General features: G+C 45.0%; 1 protein-coding gene across 1 annotated transcript in view; it reads left to right on the forward strand.

The window, feature by feature from the left end:
• Positions 1 to 511: 511 nt before the first annotated feature.
• The window catches only part of MEGF6 (multiple EGF like domains 6), a 384,175-nt gene continuing 366,801 nt past the window's right edge, over positions 512 to 17,885 (forward strand). The window contains exon 1 of the mRNA XM_036746355.1: positions 512 to 603. Coding sequence (XP_036602250.1) covers positions 512 to 603 — 92 coding nt within the window. The remainder of the gene's footprint in view (positions 604 to 17,885) is intronic.

Consider the following 17,885-nt stretch of genomic DNA (forward strand, 5'->3'; position numbering starts at 1 on the left):
GAGTAGCGCCTCTTATCGGGGGCGGATCTCGGCGCGCAGGTCTGCGGAGTACGCCCCCCACCCCGATCTCCCTTAAAGGGCTGGAGGCAAGCGGAGGCTTGCGTTTGCGTCTCCCGGTGGCCAGCCAGGACCTTCATCACCTGCTGCACGGAGGCGTTGGTCTCCTCTTCTGAGCCCGGGGCCCTAGAGATTCTATCCCAAGTTTGGCTCGGAAGGGTTCCCCGCTGAAGTCGGTGAGAGGTGGCCCAGTGGGCTGGCCGAGGAAGTCCATTGCGGCGCGAACACTGCGCGCCGGTTCTCCGCCAGTGCGCCCAGCCCCGGCAGCAGACGCGCCTTCGGCCAGCGGCGCACGTGGAGGCTCCTGGTTCCCCCCAAGCTCAGAGATCCAGCTGTAAGACCTGGCCAGAGGAGGCAAAAAGCTGGGTGGGATGCCTACCTTCTAAAGGAGCCCAAACTTCCTCGAGCGAGCTCGGGAGGACTCGCAGCATCCCTTTAACCCGAAGGGGCAACCATGGAGTTACCCGCCCCCGTCGTGGCCCTGGCCCTACTACTGGCCGCAGCGACCCTTCCTCCATCTTCGGGAAGTCAGCTTCAGCCCCTCATGTGAGTAGGAACCGGGCAGAGGTAGAGGTGGGGGGTTCGAGAGCGGAGATCGGGTTGGGGCAGGGGCTTGGGTAGGAGCCGGAGCTCCCCGCCTCTGTCCGGTTACTGGCTACTCAGTTTTCCCGGAGGGCAGCACTATACTATCCATCGTTCCCGGGCCCCAGGGAGGAGGGAGATGCTCCCTGACTCCCCAGCCAGGGCAGGAGTTGGGATCTGAGCTTGGAGCTGGGTGGGGGAGGGCGCGCCCCACTGCCGGCAGCCCAGGGGTCCCGGGGGACAGCTCTCCGCCCCTGCGTTCCGTAGCCCTTGGGAACGCAGCGGTTGCTCCCTGACCCACTCGGGCACGAGTTGCCCAGAGCCGAGGGAAGCGAACCCAGAAAAGTTTAGCCCCCTCTGACCGCACTAAGAACAACGGGCTTTTTTGCTCTGCCCTAGTCTCAGCGGGCGAGAACCAGAGCTTCAGCCTTGGCGCGCTCGCTCTCCTGGGATATGCCGGGGTTCACCTCCTCCTTTTCTGTTGGGCCCCTTCCCCTATTTCCTCGGTCCGACCCTAGTTTGTCTCCTGCGGCATTCAGCCGAGAAATTGGGGGGCGGGTTGCGTGTGTGAATGCTGTGCCCCTGTCCTGGCTTTCAGCAGGAGCTCGGAGGTCTCAGCCAGCTCTCCCGTGGATGGTGTGCATACTTGAAAACACAAATTGGAGGAGAGCTGTGACCTCTTCCCCACTTCTCCCCCTCCCCCAACCCCCCGGGGAGACGGAGCTGGGATTGGGGAGTGAGGAACTGGGAGCACGGAAGGGGTTGCTGAGTGACTCCAGTCTCAGAATCCTTTTGCTGGATCCCCCCTCCGCCCCCACATTCCCCCCCTTTGGCTTGGGGGATGCAAACCCTGAAAGGGAAGAAATGCCATCTTCCTTCATCCTATTCGCCACGGTTCCCCTGACCGTTCAATTGTGCCTTTGCAAGTGCCTTTGTCAAACGGTTGCACTTTAGGTATGGTTGCTGGGGCTAAGGCTAGAGACGGGATTCAGGAGTAGCGGGAGCAGGAATAGCAGCGTCTGGGAGCTGGATGGGAGAATTGAATTTAGCCAGATGATCCCCCAGGAGGCCTGGCTGGCAGGCCTTCCCAAACCACCGAGCCCTTGCGGGGAAGTTACCTCTCAGGCTGGCCCGGCGACTTCCTCTCATCCTTCCCAGGTTGAGCACATCCGTGACCACAGTGGCAGACAGACATTTGAAGAAGTCCCAGAGGGAGGGTTCCAGCCAGCTGCTCTCCTTAAAGGGAAGCTGCTTGAGGAGATAGAAAAAGAGCTGGCCTTGGAATACCTGACCGAGTTCCTCTGCTACTTAACAGGAACCACCCATTTAGAGCTGGGAGGAACCCCTCCCCTCATTTTACAAATGAAGAAACAGAAGTTTCCTGTAGAGAAATTCACTTGTCCAAGGTCACACAAAGCTTAGCTCAGTGCCAGGCACATAGGCACTTAATAAATGTTTGTCCGTTTGACTTAACAAGTTGTTAAGTAGCAATGTGGGGGATTAGAAAGAATGACCTTTGACTCCAAATGCAGCCCACTCTCCACAGCCTCCTTTCTAGCAATGTATTCCCCATCATCCCACTGACCCTCTCAGGTTCTCAGTTTCTAGAACTGTAAGATGGAGATAATACCAGTACTCTCTACTCTTTTAATGTTGTGTGACTAAAAATGATGTACAATCTTCAAAGTGCCATATTAAAGTATTTTTAGAACAATTGGGCGTGCTGAGGAAAGGCTAATTCAGTGGCTTTGGAGTAAGAGAACCTGGTTCAGATCCCAACTCTTAGCTACTACCTACCTTTGTGACCTCCTGCAGATCGGTTCCCTGTACTGGTGGTCCTCAGTTTCTTCAGTTGCCCAATGAAGGAGGCTTACTTTTTCAGTGGTGTCAAACCCAAAAAGAAGCAGGTACCACTAAATTTTACACAAGGATACTTGGGGGCCACATATTGACTTAGAAAACCAGACATGTTTGTATGTTTCTTTTAAAAATTAATACACCAATACATTAACGCTAGATGGAAACTGCATTTTAATCTGGTTTGGAAGTATTGTTGGCTGGAGTGCTTGATGCCTCTGAACTAGAAGACCAGTAAGGTCATACCAGTCCTAAATCCCATGATGTCTGCTGATAACAGCATTCATTGCTTGGTGTGGGAATTTGCCTGCCCTTTCTCTTGACCAACTTTCTTAATGACCCTGGTGCTGAGAGACAAGCATGTGGGAGGTGACACATTTGACCCCCATTGTCCTATCCTGGGATGATTGTTACTCAGTGGGACCCATGAGAAGAGATTAGGAAAGTTTTTCAGGAGGAAAAGGTGTTGGCCTGAAAGGGTTTTGATTAAACACAGAATGGTCCAGGTGCTCCAAGGAGGGGGTGAGGGGGCACTTCCAGAATCCTCCCTAGGTTTAATTTCATCTATAGAGAAGATTGGATCATGAGATTATAGATCTAGGGCTAGAAAGGACTTTAAAGGTCTTTCTAGAGTCATTCTAGAGTCTTCTCATCTCCAAAATGGGGAGCACAGTTAGTCTAGAATACCCTTCTCCCCATTTTACAGAAGAGGAGACTAAGAGAAGCAAAGTGAGTTGCTTGATGTCACAGAGGTTACTAATGGTTGTCCTAGGATCTGACTGCTGCTCATCTGATTCTAAATCTTTGACTGATGCCTGAATCCCAAATTCAGGGACTCTTGCCAAGGGAGTTAATGCCAGATCTGGAAAGGTCCATTTCTTAAGATCACTGGTCACAGACCTGGCCTCACAAAAGGAAGAAGGCAGAAGAAGGCAGCTGGGGACTCAGCCTTAGGGTGGACTATACAAACACGTCTCCTACTACCATATGCTTCTTAAGCTGCCATTGTCTGGGGGTCTAGGGGAAGGGGAGAGAAGAAGTCTATGACTCTTTAAGGTTCGCAAAGCGATTTACATATATTATCTCATTTGCTTCCCACAATGACCCTCTGAGCTAGAGCTCCGTTTAATAGACAAGGAAATAAAGCTTGAGAAAAGCTAACTTGTCCACATCACAGTTAGTAGCAGGTTTGTTCTAGAAGTCTTAGAAGGGTAGTTACAATCTCACTGTTTTAAAACAATGATTCTTTGGAGTTCTGAGCCCCAAGTTTCTGGAAACCCCACTTCTCATCCTTTCTAGAAACAGAGCCCCATAACTTCAGCTGTACTCCACTGAGGGAGTTACTCTATGGGTCTCTGCTGGAGACTCCTTCCTACTCCAGGTGGTTAAAATGGGTCTATCAAGGGGCAGCTAGGTGGTGCGGTGAGTAGGGCACTGGCCCTGGAGTCAAGAGTATCTGAGTTCAAATTTGGCCTCAGACACTTGACACACTTACTAGCTATGTGACCTTGGGCAAGTCACTTAACCCAATTGCCCTGCCTTCCCCCTTCAGAGAAAAAGAGAGAAAATGGATCTATCAGGAAATACTTCCTTTCTGTGCTCCCAAGTGGTATGAGTTTACTTGGAATGTCACTGAAGCCCCGATTTGGAAAGATTCCCCTTTGGAAACTGGAAGTAAAAGTTATTGAGGGCACCCTTGGCCAACTTCTACCTTGTTTTTGCTTCCTACCCCTATCTGGAAAGCTTTCTGTAAAAGGAGTCATCATATCAGAGAGTTAGAACTGAAAGGGGCCTTAGAGGTCACCTAATCCCATCCCTCCCATCATTTTATAGAGGAGAAAATCAAGGCCCAGGGTGGCTAATGACTTGCCCAAGGTCACAGAGGTAGTAAGTGGCAAAGATAGGATTATGCACTTGGGTCATCTCTATTTCTGTTGTTCCACATTGCCTCGCCCAGACTCACACTTATTAGCAATTATGCCCATCCTATGGGAATGAACACTGGATTCTGCTGTCAGATGGTGTCTTTCCTTTCTCTATCACCTTTCTAAGGTAGTGTTAATACTTCTCCACGTGGTTCCCATAATTTCTTTATTATTTTAAAAATCGTTAGTGTCTTTTGTTGTTATGTAATCTTAGTTTCCAGATAAAATATTTTGTCAGAAAGTCCTCCCTTGTAGCAAGGAATGAAAAAAAGGGGAAGAAAGGCAGTTCAGTTAAAACAGCTAAATTGAGCAGAACATGCCATGTTTTGTACCCATAGTCCCCTCCTGGGCAAAAAGGAAGATTTATTACTGTTTGGTTTTTGTTCTTTCTTTTCACAAACTTGTATATATGTTGGATTCCTGGGCCTGCTTGCTTCACTTTGCATGGGTGGTGGAGAGAAGAAGGGAATAAACATTTATATAGAGCCTACTATGTGCCAGATACTTTACAAATATCCTCTCATTTGATCCTCACAACAACCCTGTGAGGTAATGTTATTGTTAGTGAGTCATTTTTCAGTCGTGTCTAACTCTTGGTGACCCCATTTGGGGATTTCTTGGCAAAGATACTAGAGTGGTTTACTATTTCCTTCTCCAGCTCATTTTACAGGTGAGGAAACTAAGGCAACTGTAGGGTTAAGTGACTTACCCAGGTTTTCTGAGGCTGGATTTGAACTCAGATCTTACTGACTCCAGGCTCAGCATTCTACTCTATACCGCCTAGCTGCATCAGTACATAACTTTTCTTGTTCTCCTCTGTATTCTTTATAGTTATAATTTATTAAAGTGCAATAATTTTCTGTTGCCTTTATGTATCACAGTTTGCCACAAAAAATGATGCAATAAATATTTTGATGTATATGGTTCCCACCATTTCTATACCAGTAACCAGTTCTTCCTTGCTGGTCCTTTTGAAGGATGAAATTGTCATTAAGTCAGGCCAAGAATTGTTAGCTGCTTGGCTTTTGGCAGTGAGGTTGCCCCAACAGATGCATCGATGATTGGAGTCCCCATCCACGCACTGGCGTGCCTCCAGGCATATAAACTATTTCTTCAGCTCCTCATCAATTTCTTCCTTCTGCTCTGGTGGTCTGCTCACTATTTCCATCAACGTATCGCCCCTGTTTCTTCATCTGTCCATATTTACCCAACTATTGTACCATCCACTCTGCTTCCTAGATTTCCTTGGCATTCTCTTCTTTGTGTGATTCTTCTTGGGAGAATGCCTTAGAGCAGGGATTCCTTAACCTTTTCTGGGTCATGGATTCCTTTGGCAGTCTGGTGAAGCCTGTGGCCTCCTTCTGAGAATAGCCTTTTTAAATGCATAGAATTAAATACACAGGGTTATAAAGAAAATCAATTATGGTGAAATATAGCTATCAAAACTTTTTTTGTAAAAACAAGTTTATTATGCCCAAAGGACAATCAAACTGTGCATACCCTTGATCTGGGAACACTACTACTAGGTCTGTATCCCAAAGAGATTAAAAAAAGGGAAAGGGACCTGTTTCTACAAAAATATTTATAGCAGCTTTTTTTGTGCTGGTGAAGAATTAGAAATTGAGGGGATGCCCATCAGTAGGGGAATGGCTGAACAGGTTGTGGTGCATGATTGTAATGGAATACTATTGTGCTTAAGAAATAACAAGCAGGGTGATTTCAGAAAAGCCTGGAAAGACTTACATGAACTGATGCAAAGTAGAGTGAGCAGAACCAGAAGAATATTATACATAGTAACAGCAATATTGTATGATGATCTATTGTGAATAAACTTAGCCATTCTCAGCAATATAGTGTCCAAGACAGTTCTGAAGGACTCATGATGAAAAATGCTATCTACCTCCAGAGAAAGACTTGATGGAGTCTGAATGCAGATCAAAGCATAATGTTTTTCACTTTCTTTGTTTGTGTTTTATTTTCTTTTGGTTTGTTTCTTTTTTCACAACATGACCAATATAGAAATATGTTCTACATGATTACATACATAACCTGTATCAAATTGCTTTCTGTCTTAGGGAGGGGAGAAGAAAATTTGAAACTCAAAATAAAAAAAAATGTTAAAAATTGTCTTTACATGTAATTGGGAAAAGTAAAATACTATATAAAAAAGAAGAAAAATTAAGTTCATGAACCCCAGGTTAAGAACTTCTTGCTTTTGAGGGTCTGAGAAGGAGCGGTTTGGATGGGTAGCTGCTGGATTTAGGGACTTAGGACTTTGAAAACTGAATAGCTCAATTCATTCCTACCCCTTCCATTGCTTCTGCTGCCTCCCTGCCACCAGATCTTCCTCCATATCAACTATCTTCCTCCCCTTTGCCTCCGCCTGTGTAAAGTCTATGGCTCCTTCCAGGTCTAGGTCAAGTCCTACCTTCTTTATGAAGCTTTCTACCCAGAACTTCTTTCTTCCCTTCATGAGGGCCTCTCACTGGGTTGTCTGTCCCAACCAGTCTCTGGCTCTTGTCAGGATTCTAGCATTGATCATCATCATCCTCATTATCATTCCTGTCTAGAACACTTTAAGCTTGCAAAATACTGTACTCCCAATGGTCCTGGCAGATAGGTTATTAGCCCCATTTCACAGATGAGGGAACAGATACAGAGAGGTCACATGCCTGGCCCAAGGTTACGCAGGTATGAATTCAGGTCTGTAATTTGAACCCCAAGTCTAGAATACTGTCTAACAGCGCCCCCCTCCTCCCACAGGTGCCTTGCACAGACTGGTCTTGTCATGTAGTGGGTGTTGAAATGCTCTCTAAATGACAGAATTTGTAGGTTTCTGCTCTGCCAGACTGCAGAGAAGACTCTTTAATGCAGGCCCTCATCACTTCCTGCCTGGGCTAGAGCAACAGCTTCCTCATTGGTTTCCCTGCTTCCAGGCTCTCTTCTTTCCAATTCATCTTCCTCAGAGCTGTCAAGGAAATACTCCTAAGGCACAGGTCTGATCCTATTACTCCCCTTGTTCAGGAAACTTCAGAGCCTCCCTAGTGCCTCTAGGATAAAGGAAGGCTCTTTAGCGTAGGAATTTAAGACCCTCTGTGGTCTGGTTCCAGTCCATCTTCCCTGCCTCATTTCACATTATTCCCCTCACACACTTATACTCCAGCCCAACTGGACTATTGGCTATGCCCTAAATTCCATGTATCATTTCCAGCCTCTATGTATTTGTAGAGGTACTCAGTGTAAATAGCAATTGTTTTCTGTTCTGGCCAGAAACTCTTGAGGGGCTTTCTCTCCCCAGATTGATAGCTTTGTGATGGGTAAATTGGACTATCTTTTGTCTCAGTTCTTAGGGAGCCTTAGCGATGGAATGGCCACACCTCAGGCAAACTGAGACATGGGATATACCTTGACTTAGAAAGGCCAAGGTCACCCCCTCCCTCCTTCCCTCCCTCCCTTCCTTCCTTCTTTCCTTCCTCCCTTCCTCCCTCCCTCCCTCCCTCCCTCCCTCCCTTCCTTCCTTCCTTCCTCCTTCCCTCCTTCCTTTCCTTTTTTCCTCCCTTCCTCTGTTCCTTCCCTTTCTCTGTTCCATCCCTTCCTCCTTCCGTTCCTTCCTCCCTTCCTCCCCTTTAAAGGCTTGGTTCAGATATCACTTCCTCTACAGAGCCTTCCTGATTCTCTAGTTGTGGGGGTAAATAGGAGACATAGAAGCTAGAGCTGGAGAGGCTCTTAGAGGTCATTAAGGTTAAGTGACTTCCCCAAGGTCATTCAGGTAGTACCTGAATTTCCCCACGGATAAGACGCACCTTAATTTTGGGGCCCAAAATTTGAAAAAAAAAGTATTACATAAAGTTATTGAACTCAAGTTTTATTCATCTGCTCATAGCTTTCAGGCATCTTTTGGGTAAGTCTGGTGTGTGTATGCATGCTTAGTCCATTCTGTTTCATGAACCTGAAGCACCAATTGTGTCCTCCTTTGAAATCAGTAACTTCTTTTTCATCAGCAATTCTTCTTGCCTCATGCTGAACCATCTTTGTGGACACAGGAATTCCAATTGCCCTTTGCTCTTCAGTCCCTATCTTCAATTCCCTCTCTCAATCAGGCCATTTTGCTGACTTGCTTCTCATGGCCTTCTTCTGCTGTGGTGTTTTCGGTAGGGTTTCTTCTTCCCGTAGCCAGTCTCGAATTGTTTTCTCAGTTGGAGGAGGACCAAACATGTTCAGCAGCACGATTTCCACTCACTTTTGCAAACTGGATCACTTTTAACTTGAATTCAGCACTGTATGAAAATCTTTTCAGAGCCATTTCTGGGCAGAACGTGGCAAAATGTAACCTAATATACAGGTAACAAATACGAAACAATGAGCACAAAGACAACAAGCGTGAAAAAATGGGAAATGCAAGTAACAAAATCTACAATCACTGTATAAATGCACCCAGTTTTTAGACCCCAATTTTTTTGGAAAAGGGTGTGTCTTATACATGGGGAAATACGGTAAGTGGCACAGCTGGATCTGAACCCAGGGCATCTGGCTTAAGATCCAGCACTCTCCCATTGTACTTGCCCAGTGCCGGCCCTTCCCTACCCCTTGCTCCAATCGCCTTGTGTTGACTTCTCTGGGTAAATGTTATGTCCCTCAGAAGAAGGCAGGATCCTGAGCAGAGGCGATTTTGTTTTTGCTTTTTTCTCCCAAGCACCTAGCCTAGTACTTTGTACATGACAGACTATGTTTGGATACGGAATTGAGTTAAATAAGGCAGACAGAGCCTGGAGCTTTTCACTGCTGAGGAAAAAGGAGACCTTAATTGGGTAGGATCCTGTGACTTTAGAACACCTCAGATTTTGCCTTTTCTTTATTCCCAACTCAGTGGTGCAAAAAAAAGGGGAGGGGCTGTGACTCCCCCCCCCCCCTTCCTGCTGCTCGTTGACCTGGCTTCTAGAGATGGGCTGGGCTGGGCTGGGCTGGCAGGCTTTGACCAGTGTCTCTTTCCTGTTTCTCCATTCTATCTAGAAATAAAGAGTTCCTGGGAATGTTAAGTGGCTTTTGCTTTCAAAGTAGGATCAGGGGCAGGATTTGAACCCAGGTCATGTTGACTTCAAGGCCAGATCTCTTCATTCAGTTCCACTGTCTCTCTTGGCTATAGATCAAGAACTAGAAGGGACCCTAGAGGCCATTTAATCTACCACACTCACTTTACAGACAGAAAACTTGTCCAAGGCATATGTAGTAAGGAATAGAAATAGAATTTGAACCCTGTACCTTGGGCTCTGAACCTACTGCCCTTTCTACTGTACTGTGATGGGTTTTCAAGTGGATCCTTGGCTGCCAGGGGAAGAATGGGTATCCTTTTCCCAGGGCCTCTATATACATGTGCCTCCCCAGTCAGGGCTCGGTCTGGGATTCTTACCTCTGGAGTCAACCAGAAAAGCATCTTTGTAAAATGAAGTCCTTGACCAGATTTAAGTTTCCATGGTTATGGGGCTTCTCAGGAAGACGGAGCTCTGTCTTTTCTCCCTCTTGGCCCTTGAACAACTCCTGGGATCTGATGTGGCCTCTGGGAGTGGCGGCAGAGGAAACGAGAGACAGGAGATGATTTTACCCTATTCACTTTCATTTAATTTTTATTTTGTCCTTTTCTCAGTTACATGTAAAATTTTGTTTAACATTCATTTAAAAAAATTTGAGTTCCAAATTCTCTCCCTCCCTCCTTCCCCTCCCTCTTCCTTGAGAAGGCAAGCAATTTGCTAGAGATTATACATGTGCAGTCATGCAAAACTTTCCATATTAGCCATGTTGCAAAAGAAAATGCAGACCAAAAACAAAACAAGAATAATAAAAGAAAAATGTAAAAAGCGTGCTTTGATCTGCATTCAGACTTCATCTCTGGAGGTGGATAGCATTTTTCATTAGGAGTCCTTCAGAATTGTCTTGGATCATTGTATTGCTGAGAATAGCTAAGTCATTCACAGCAGATCATCTTACAATATTGCTGTTTTTGCTTGTTTACTTTAACCAACAAACACTTAGCAGGTGTCTTCCCACAATCCAATGAAGTATAGACTCCACCAAGACAGCACCAACAATGGGGGCAGGCACCTTGCCAGTCTTTAACGCCACTATCATCATAGGTTCATTTATTAAAAATGGCCAGGACCATAATAATAGCATTTTCAGGTTTATCCAGAGCCTTAACCCCATGGGCTCATAAGACCATAGAAATTCACTTCAAAGTTTTTGGATCAGATCTGTGATTTCATCGGGTTAAGAAGAGGCTACCAGGGAGAAAAGTCCCTCTTTTGCTGCAGGTTCAGACTACTTATCGAATGCTGGTTGTGGATGGAGGCTGCTGGGCAGTGAGGGATTAAGTGCCTGGTCCTAGGAGGAGAGATGAATAGTTTTTGAAAAGTTGAAGCTGGTGCTACATTGTTGCCTCTGCCTCACTTTAAAAAAATGTCATTGATTTAAAAAACCCGACTATTATTTTAGGTATGTCCTTGCCCATTGCCTTCCTTTGTAACAGCGAAAAACTAAATGAAACAATCTTTCTGTGTCTGACTGTGTAGGTAGTATTCCGCACCCACAGTCCCCTCTTCTTTACTGGGAAGAAGGACTTTCACCTGTTCTTAATGGATTAAAAAGAGTTCATGGATAAAGGAAAAGTGTTTCAAAGGCAAATAGCCAGTCTAGGTGACATGGAGCGTGGTTTAATAATCATCAAATAACAGAAATTCCAAATGCAATGGAGAGACCTCCATCTGGTGCCTGAAGCCTTGCATACTCAGGGCTCAATTAAATACTCATTGAATTAATTGCATTCCTAAAATCATAGGATCATAGGGCCAGCGCTGGAAGGGACCTCAGAAGATATCTAGTTTCATTATCTTATTTTACAGGTGGGGAAACTGAGGCCCGGGGAGGTTAACCATCTCTTCCAACGTCATAAGTATTAGAGGTAGCTCTTCTGTTCACAGGACTTAGCATTACAAGGGAGTCTTGGGGCAGCTAGGTGGCGCAGTGAGTAGAGCACCAGCCCTGGAGTCAGGAGGACCTGAGTTCAAATTCATCCTCAGACACTTGACACACTTACTAGCTGTGCGACCTTGGGCAAGTCACTTAACCCCAATTGCCCTGCTTTCCCCTCTCCAAAAAGAAAAAAAAAAGAAAAAAAAAGGGAGTCTTAGAGATCATTCAGTTCTGCCTGGTGTAGCCAAGGGAGACTTGAGAGTCAGGAGAAACTTGGGTTCAAATTGTGCCTCTAACACTTATTAACCATGTGACCTGGGCAAGTCACAACCTCTCTGAGCACCAGAAAAACAAAACAGGGCTAATACAAGCATTTGCTTTACCAGGGTTGTTGTGAGGATCCAAGGCATTATGAATTGTCTCTCTGTCTCTGTGTCTCTGTCTGTCTCTCTTGCTTTCTGTCTCTCTCTTTCTATGTAAATATTTTATAAATGTTATTATTTTGCTGATGGTGGCAGCTGGCCAATCCTTTCTATGACTTTTATCCCCGCCCCTTCTAGACCTCAAAGCTTGACTCTTCTGCTTTTAAAACTCCTCATTCATAGAGTATGACTCTCTCTTGTTCTTCCTTTCCAAAGTCCCCAGGTGGAAAAGAGGTCACTGGGGGATGAGAAAGCCTGGTGGACTGGTAATTGGTGTCTCTTTAGGGGAATCTCTTTGGTTTACCTTGTCTCTAGGTTCACGTGAAGACTATTAGTTTAGCTATGAGCTAAGCTCCAGTCTGGGGGACCAGATGCTCTGACAGCTGGGAAGAATTCGCCTTCAGATCACATTCCGTTCACTTTATAGTTTGGAACTTGCCTATTCTCTCCCCCATTCCCCCAAATGAAAAGCAGGACTCAATTGTACGGAATAGAAAGGCCTGGATATACTAGAGGGTTTTTCTTTCTTTTTTTTTTTAAACATGATATAAATACTTTAATTTCCCTTTCCCCGCAAGGACCCACTTAGATTGGTCAAGTTTACAGCAGTCCAGTTTTCCTTTCATTCTGTGTTTTCCCTCCCCACCACATCCCCCCAATCCTCAAATGGAAAAATCTGTTAGAGTTGGCCATTTGAGGTGCCGAAAGCTTTCTTGCAGACTGCCAGGGCAGAAAGTTGGCCCACATTTCTCTCTCTTCCCCCTTAAAAGTTGAACTTTGTTAGGGGGAAGGGAGGGAGCAGCCAGGGGCTCCTTCTGGCCCAGAGATGAGGAACTTAGACCTGGTGAACGAAGTATCATAGTTTCTTAGTCTTGAGAACTAGAATCCCCCAGAATAGTTCTCATAGTTCCCATCGATGAATTGTTTTAAGGTTTCCAAAGTGCTTTATGTGTGTTATCATTTCTACTTCTCACCAGTCAGGCAGCGTGAAGCATTGGGATTATAAAGAAAAGACCAAAACAATGCCTACCCTCAAAGACCTTCCAATCTATTTGGGGAGACAACATGTATAGGGGTCCTTACCATATGTGGCAAGTCAGTAAGCATTTATTAAACTCTCACCATGCTGGGGACCACTGAATTAACAAAGGAAAGGCATAAAACATCCCTGTTCTCAAGAAGCTCCCATTTTATTTGGGGAGGTAACATACATAAGCACATATATGTATATGCATATATGTATGTGTGTACAATTAGTGGCTGTAGCACATGGCCACAGCCCAGTAAAACTGTCTTGGCAGACAGGTTAAAGCAGGTTGAGGGCAATCTACAGGCCCCAAACCCATTGGTAAATTTGGGGGGTATCTACCCCAAGCATGTGAAGACTTCCCCTCCTTGAAATGGGTGGATGAGAACAATTTATTACAGTGGCCATGAAGGTGCTGAAGCAGGTGCTGTGGAACACTTAGAGCTTGGTCAGATGTGGAAGACGCCAAGGTCATCTACCACGACCTTGGCCATCTCCAGTTATCTTGACTTTTGTCCTGCTACTGGGCTTTGATAACTCTGCAAGAGAGAGTGAGGCTGGTTACTTTGCACCTCTCTGCCTCACTTAAATCTAATTCATTGCAAGTCAAGACATCACCCTCCTGGTGTCATTGGTCCTCTTTGAGAACGAAGGGCGAACAACAATGTGTGTCTGCATACACAATACACATATATGCATATGTGCTTATATATGAGGTCCATACATGTATACATACACACGTACATATATATGAGATACACAAAGTCAGGTCAAAAAGCATTTATCAAGGGCCTACTATGTGCCAGGCACATAGTGGGTTAAGTACTAGGGATACAAAGAAATGCAACCCCCCTCCCTAAACCCCAATCTCTGCTTTCAGGGAGTTCACATTCTAAGAGGTGGGGGGGGGGAGAGACAGCAGGCAAACAACTGTGCACAAAGAAGCACCAGCCAGGATAATTGGAGGTAATCAGCAGAGGGAAGGCCCTAGAAGGAGGATCAGTAATAGCTTCCTGCAGAAGTTAGATGATGTTCAGTTGTTTTAGTTGTGTCCAACTCTCTATGACCCTATTTGGGATTTTCTTGGCAAGAATACTGGAGTGGTTTGCCATTTTCTTCTCCAGCTCATTTTACAGATGAGGAAATCAAGGCAAACAGGGTCAAGTGACTCGCCCAGGGTCACCCAGCTAAGTGTCTGAGGCTGGACTTACTCGGGAAGATGAGCCTTCTCTGACTTTAGGCCCAGCACTCTATGCACTATGGCGCCACCTAGCTGCTGCTTATCTCTTACTGTTGAAGAAATTGAGTCTTAGGACAGGTAATAGGACCAAAGAAACCTTAGAGGTCCAACATTTTCATTTTACAAAGGAAGGAACTTAGCCCATTGGGGAGAAGTTACTCAACCAAAGTCATTAGATGGTAAATGAATTTGAAAGAATTTGAAGCCAAATTCTTAGATTCTAAATTTCATGCCCCTACCTTCCGTACCACATTGCCCCTTTATTGGCTTATTAGTCCCTCCCCTGGAGTCCTTCCTGATCATCTCATTCATCAGAGTTCCGGAGTCTTTCAGTGTTCTCTTCTTTACATTATAGTGATCGTTGTATAAATTTTTATTCTTGGTTCTGCTTCCTTCACTTCAATTCACAGAGCTCTTTCCTGGCTGATACTTAACAGAAGCTGGGTAGGGTTGACATATGGAGTCTATAGTCAGCTTAGTGCCTGTGATTGTGACTATGACCCTTGACTTGTGAGAGCCATTAGGTTCTGAGGCAATGGAGCAGGAAGGCTTCAGAGTAGCTTGAAACATCATCACTGGGGAAGATGAAGGACATGGTGCCCCCCACAGTCATTTCCCTCTGAGTTTCCATGGCCCCTTTGGGAATTCTCTGTCACATCCAAGGCACCTTGCAGCTCTCGTGTTTTGGAGCGTGTTCTATCCCAAACAAGAATACTGGGACTAAGGGAAGTTTGGTGGAATCAAATTGGTCTTTGGATCTTTTCCAGTTCTCTTGGCTCTGGGTTTCTATTCAGTTTCTTCATTCTTCTCCCCAAATACACACAGAAAGAAAGTCTGTGGTATGCTTCCTTTGTTAGGATCAGCACTAGCTGCAAGAAGTATATTCCCCATGGGGGAAAATACAAATTCAATTCAAAACAGCAAGGATTTATTAAGTACCTGCCATGTGCTAGCTACAAAGACAGGAATAAAAACAGACTGTCAGGGAGCTTGTCTTCTACTGGGGCGGGGTGGGGAATGACAAATTGATAGATAAGTAGTAAAATGTATAAAATGCTTAAAGAAATTATTTCAGATTATTCATTGGAAGGTCAAATGCTGAAGCTGAAGGTGAAATACTTTGGCCACATAATGAGAAGGTGGGACTTATTGGACAAGACCTTGATGTTTTGAAAGACTGAAGGCAAAAGGAAAAGGGGACAGCAGAGGCTGAGATGGATAGATGGTGTCATGGAAGCAATGAATGTGAGCTTGGACAGACTTAGGGAGGTAGTGGAGAATAGAAGGGCCTCATGTCCATGGGGTCGTGATGATCGGACATGACTGAACAAATAAACTACAAAATAAAATAACTTGAATTCAGGAAGGGAGAGCTTTAATGATTGGGGGTGGTGGTCATAAAGGGCCTCATGTAGGCAGTGGCCCTTAAAGGTGGTTAGAGATTCTCCAAGGTGGAGGTGACAGTATTCCAGGCACGAGATTGATAGAATGCTCCACTTTTCCTCTGGGCTGTTTCGAGAATCCTTTGAGCTCCTTCTGCAGACTAGTAGTGGCCTTGATTGGAATTTTGCCCAGAGGTGGGGAACTCATGCTTTCCCACTAATTTAAAACATTTTTCCCTTTTGATATTTGTCTTTGAAAGTTAATAATATATTCAGTTCCTAAATTCAGGGGTTGGTCCCCAAATTGGTTCTAAGATCTAGAGAAAACTTGTCAAGTCTTGGGTAGTAACTGTACAGAATGTCCTCCTGCATAACTGGAGGGAAAGAGAAGGCTCACGTTTGTTTCTCCTGCTTTGACCCACGGAGAGAGAAGGGTGTGTTTGGAGGGCAGAGGTTTTCCCCGGCTCCAGGTGCTTCTCAGAACTTCCTGCTCAAAAAGGGAGACACTGAATTCCCTAAACAGTTCACATCCTACTTCAGACTCTTCCTAGCCAAATGATTTTGGCTAGGACTTAGCTCCTATCTCCCTAAGTCCTGTGATTTAACCTGCCTGTTTCTTGGTTTCTCCATCCATAAAATGAGGGATTCAGACTCCTTGGCCTATAAGATTCCTTCCAACTCTCAGTTCACCATGCAGAGATAAATAGTAATAACATCTAACATTTATATAGTGCTGTTATTAATCCAATGATAAATTATAACAGTTAACATTTATGTAGTGCTTTAAGATTTGCACCCATTATCATTCACACCTCACAACAATACTTTTCCTGTAGTCTCAGTTTCCACACCTGTAAAATGGGGATAATGATAGCACCAGTGCTGTTAATCATTCCCATTTTACAGATGTGGAAACTGAGGTTACAGGAGGAGAAATGACTAACCTAGGGTGACCCCACTAGGAAATGTCTGAAGCAGTATTCAAACTTCTTGACTCCAAATCCTACAAGGTACCCACTGTACCACTTAGCTGTTTCAGATTGATTAGCTCCTACGGGTGATTCTGAACCCCTCAATCACAGAACCTTGGGGAAAGACAGGGCACCCAGAGATTTGCTCAGCCAGTCACGGTTGCTGCTGTTGCGTGCTCAGCCCTAAAGCGATGGGTCACACTTTGTGCTCCAGAACAGGGGTTCTTTGCTCCATTGGCAGCATGGGGAGGCATATGGACCCCTTTTTAGAATCATGTTTTAAAATTCATAACATCCGGGTCCTCTTCTGGAGGAGGCTCCGTCCTCATTTAGTCCAACTAATGCCTGAAAAAGATTTCCCTCCCATCTCTGAGTGATCATCCAGCTTCTGCTTGAAGGCCTCCAAGGAAGAGGAAGACTTGCCACCTACTGAGGCAGCCCTGTCCACTTTGGGACAGCTGGGATCATTAGGAAGTTTTTTCTGACGTCAAGGCTAACTTAGCTTCTTGGCATCCTCCCCGTGTTGTTCCTAAACTGCCCTTTGCAACTAAAGACAACAAGTGTAATCTCCCTTCTTAGAAGACAAACAACAGACTGTCTGAATTCTCCAAGCCAGAATTTTGAGCCTCAGGAAAGTATTTCTTTCCACAGGAAAAGTAGCAGCTAGGAGACTAGTAGACAGAACTCTAAACCTGGATTCAGGAAGACCTGAATTCAAGTCCAGCCTAAGATAGTTGTGTGACCTTGGGCAAGCCACTTTAAAAAAAAACCCACAAAACCAAACTTACGTCTGCCTCAGTTTCCCCACCTGTAAAATGAAAATGATAATAACACTTTCCAGGGTTGTTGTGAGGGTAAAATGAGATGTTTGTACAGCATTTTGCAAACTTAAAAAGCTCTGTAAAGCAAAAAAAAAAATTGCGGCATCTATCTCTCCACCAAACTTGTTGAGGGGTGTGGAATACAGAGCTGCACGGGAATTCAGCAGAAGTTCAGAGGAATGGTCTTCTTAATAGAAAGAGCCTTAACCTTGAGATCAGAAGACTTGGGTTTGAATCCTGGCTGTGACATTTAGGAACCATGTGCCCTCAGGCCAGTTATTTTGCTTTTCTGAAGCTGGTTTTTTCCAGGTGTAAAATGGCGATGCCTTCCCTACCTAGCTCACAGGTAAAGAAGGAGCTTTGTAGATGATAAAGCACTAGAGAAATTCAAGTGTCTGTTGTTAGTAGAGGAGAGGGGTATAGAAAACTTTTTCTGATTGACTTACTGGAGAATGGGGAGCCATTTTTGAATCTAATCTAGAATATGGAAATGCTCATAATTGCTATTGTTTGTCAAGTTCAGAATAACACCCCTCAAATTAAATACACACACACACACACACACACATATATATATGATATGTATATATACATATAAGTGCGCACACATGTGTACAAAAATTAGTCTGTAATCCTGA

Source organism: Trichosurus vulpecula, chromosome 2 (assembly GCF_011100635.1).
Source record: "Trichosurus vulpecula isolate mTriVul1 chromosome 2, mTriVul1.pri, whole genome shotgun sequence".
Lineage (NCBI taxonomy): Eukaryota > Metazoa > Chordata > Mammalia > Diprotodontia > Phalangeridae > Trichosurus > Trichosurus vulpecula.